This window comes from Musa acuminata, chromosome BXJ3-4 (genome assembly GCF_036884655.1).
Source record: "Musa acuminata AAA Group cultivar baxijiao chromosome BXJ3-4, Cavendish_Baxijiao_AAA, whole genome shotgun sequence".
Lineage (NCBI taxonomy): Eukaryota > Viridiplantae > Streptophyta > Magnoliopsida > Zingiberales > Musaceae > Musa > Musa acuminata.
Window position 1 is genome coordinate 1,115,307 of NC_088352.1, and position 2,554 is coordinate 1,117,860.

Genomic DNA, 2,554 nt, shown 5'->3' on the forward strand with positions numbered 1-2,554 from the left:
AAAATTAGGAAATCACTATGGCTCCTCAAAGAAAATTTATCAGTAATTGCAATCAAGCTTATAAAAAGTAAAAAAGAAACCCACTGATGTACGAGAAAAGGAAACAAAACTATTTGAGTGTTATTATCAGTTCTTTTTATAATATGGCATTATAAAATGTTAGTGAACCTCCAAGAAAATTTTTAATTTTTGTGTCAAGGCCATATTGGGTAACTAATTTACCATTTTGTTGGGTTTCAATCATGAGCCCAAAGTACTCAAGTCCATATTTTAGGGGTAGATCCATTTAAATCCCATAAGTTCATTTAATTTTTTTTTTATACTTTTGATGTGGAGCTAATCAAGACATTATAATCTCCACTACTTAACACCATCATCAATCATATGGTATACTTTTAGTCCTATCCACAAATAGTATTTATTTAATACTATATCATTTTTCGATATCAATTATCGTGACGTAGCTCGATGAATAACTAACCTATTAATTTTTAATTCTAAATTATTTTTCTCAATATATTAGTAAACTGATTCAGCTTTCATAAATTTATTCAATTTTTTTTTTAATATATTTTCGATGTGAGACTAACCCAAGTATTTATTATACACACAAAATATAAATTTGATTGTTTAGACACATCTATTCTACTGAGAAAAACAGTAAATCCATAATGCCACTTCAATCTTTAATTTGTTTTCTTTAACAAGTCCCAATTACATTTAGATTATCATAATGCCTTCAGCTTGACATAGAGATGAAAAGCTTAAGAAGCCGGGTGGGTATTTGTCTCTGTGGATGTCGGGCTACAGTGAAAGTACAACCCCACCCCCACCGAAACCACAGTAGCCACAATGAAAGCTCCCAGAGCTTCCTGGTGTTGGACAGTTCATCTTCCAATCTACCCATCTTAAGCTTCATCTTCCTTAGCCTGATTCCAGCACCATGGCAAGTCGCTAGAGCTGCTGCATCTATGCCCTTCTTACCTTCTTCAGGTTGATCCTTTCCTGTAACCTTCTCTGCGTTCTTTGTCTCTATGAGGTGATCCTTCACCTTCTTCTCCTCCACATGCGTTGCATCAGACATTTCGCACTTGTTCTGTTCTTGTTGTTTCCTGCAACTGCATTTTGGCTCAAGAGTTGAAGTTGCACCTTCTTTCTTGCTAGCATCATGTGTTGGCTCATCTTTCACAGTGGCTTTGGCTTTGTTGGTGAAGTTCGGCAGCACAATACAAAGGACTTCGTCCTTAAAACTCACATGCATGTTGTTGATGTTATAGTTCTCCGGCGCTTGCAGTTCCTTGCGGAAGCGGCTCCACCAGTTGTCGAATAAGGGACGCTGTCCACTAACAGTTATCTTTCCATCGGTGCTGAATTCAACATTGAGTTGTTCCTTGAAGAAGCCTATATATGCATGGTGCGAAAAAAGAACAAATACTACTGATGAAGAGGCCACCTTCTACCTCATGAAATATGATGCCTTCATGAAATCTCATAACAAAACCGAAGGGCGTAAGACCTACAGAATCAATCAAATTGAGAGAGAGAGAGAGAGAAAGCTTGCCTGGGAGATGAATCAGGTACTTCTCTGCTCCTTCCATTACAATTTTTTGGTGCGGAGGGATGATTTCATCATAGATATTCTGTCAGAGAGTAAATAAGGCATGTATATATGCACCCAACGTCGATGGAAGTAAAAGATCAACAACAACATTATTGGACAGGGAGGTCTATTGTCATGCTCTAGACCTCTTGAACCCTACAATTGAGTTCAGTTGCCTTAAGAAAGATAGTAACTGGCGTGAGTTTTTGTGTTGAAGGATAGTAGTCTAGCTCTATTGTATGCTGTAAAAAAGTATATATATATATATATATATATAGCTCCAAGTCAATAGGACATATAAGTTTGGGTTAAATGAGGTTTCCCTATTTTTGATATTTTGGTTCACTCTGATGTTTTTCAGAATAAAAAAAAACAATGGTATAGATAAAAAGCCTCATGAAATTCTTGCGACTATTTAGAAAATAAAAAAAAAAAAAATAAATTATCATTCAAATTAGGATTTTGAAAAGCTCGGATGTCAAACTTAACAGTTACTTCGAAAGCAAAAAAGAAATGGTCACGTCAAGATCTTTAAAAAGTTTTTAGGCACAAAATACTTACAGGTTTTTTCCGTGTTTCCATGTGAGGCTGTTTGCATTGATGTTTGCATCGCTGTTTGCATGTGTCCATTGGTCCAAGTGGAGTACTTGTAGTGCAATAGGTGGATGAAGATGGACACAATTCAAGAGCTTTATATATATATATATATATATATATATAGCTGTGCAGAGTGAGGAAGTCTCTTGGCTTATGCTCAATGGAGAAGCATATAGCTAATGCTGTTTCTTGTGGTATACCTCCACAGTTGTCTCGAAGTTATTCTATTTTCATAGGGCTTCCACTTGGATCACCTCATCGCAAGGGAAAGGGAGGTTCCTTGCTTTGGCTTGCACTTTAATTGTTGGATGAATGCCTGTGATTCTTGTATCACTGGTTTCTCTCGAGATGCCAAGT

At 36.3% G+C, this 2,554-nt stretch overlaps 1 protein-coding gene across 1 annotated transcript; it reads right to left on the bottom strand.

Annotated features, from left to right (window-relative positions):
- Positions 1-713: 713 nt before the first annotated feature.
- Positions 714-2,266, bottom strand: LOC103980363 (inactive protein RESTRICTED TEV MOVEMENT 2). The gene is made up of 3 exons (XM_018824765.2): positions 2,162-2,266; positions 1,562-1,640; positions 714-1,401 (listed from the first exon to the last, which is right to left on the bottom strand). The coding sequence occupies exons 1-3, from the start codon at positions 2,228-2,230 to the stop codon at positions 740-742; spliced, it is 810 nt and encodes a 269-aa protein (XP_018680310.2). The 5' UTR covers positions 2,231-2,266; the 3' UTR covers positions 714-739.
- Between the last annotated feature and the right edge of the window lie 288 nt (positions 2,267-2,554).

What these genes read in the sequence shown, in the direction of transcription:
- LOC103980363 (XM_018824765.2), bottom strand. Translation starts at nt 2,230, where the DNA reads ATGGACACATGCAAACAGCGATGCAAACATCAATGCAAACAGCCTCAC. An exon ending in TGGAAACACGGAAAAAACCT is followed by an intron (nt 1,641 to 2,161) that starts GTAAGTATTTTG and finishes ACTCTCTGACAG; the next exon opens with AATATCTATGATGAAATCAT. An exon ending in GTACCTGATTCATCTCCCAG is followed by an intron (nt 1,402 to 1,561) that starts GCAAGCTTTCTC and finishes ATGCATATATAG; the next exon opens with GCTTCTTCAAGGAACAACTC.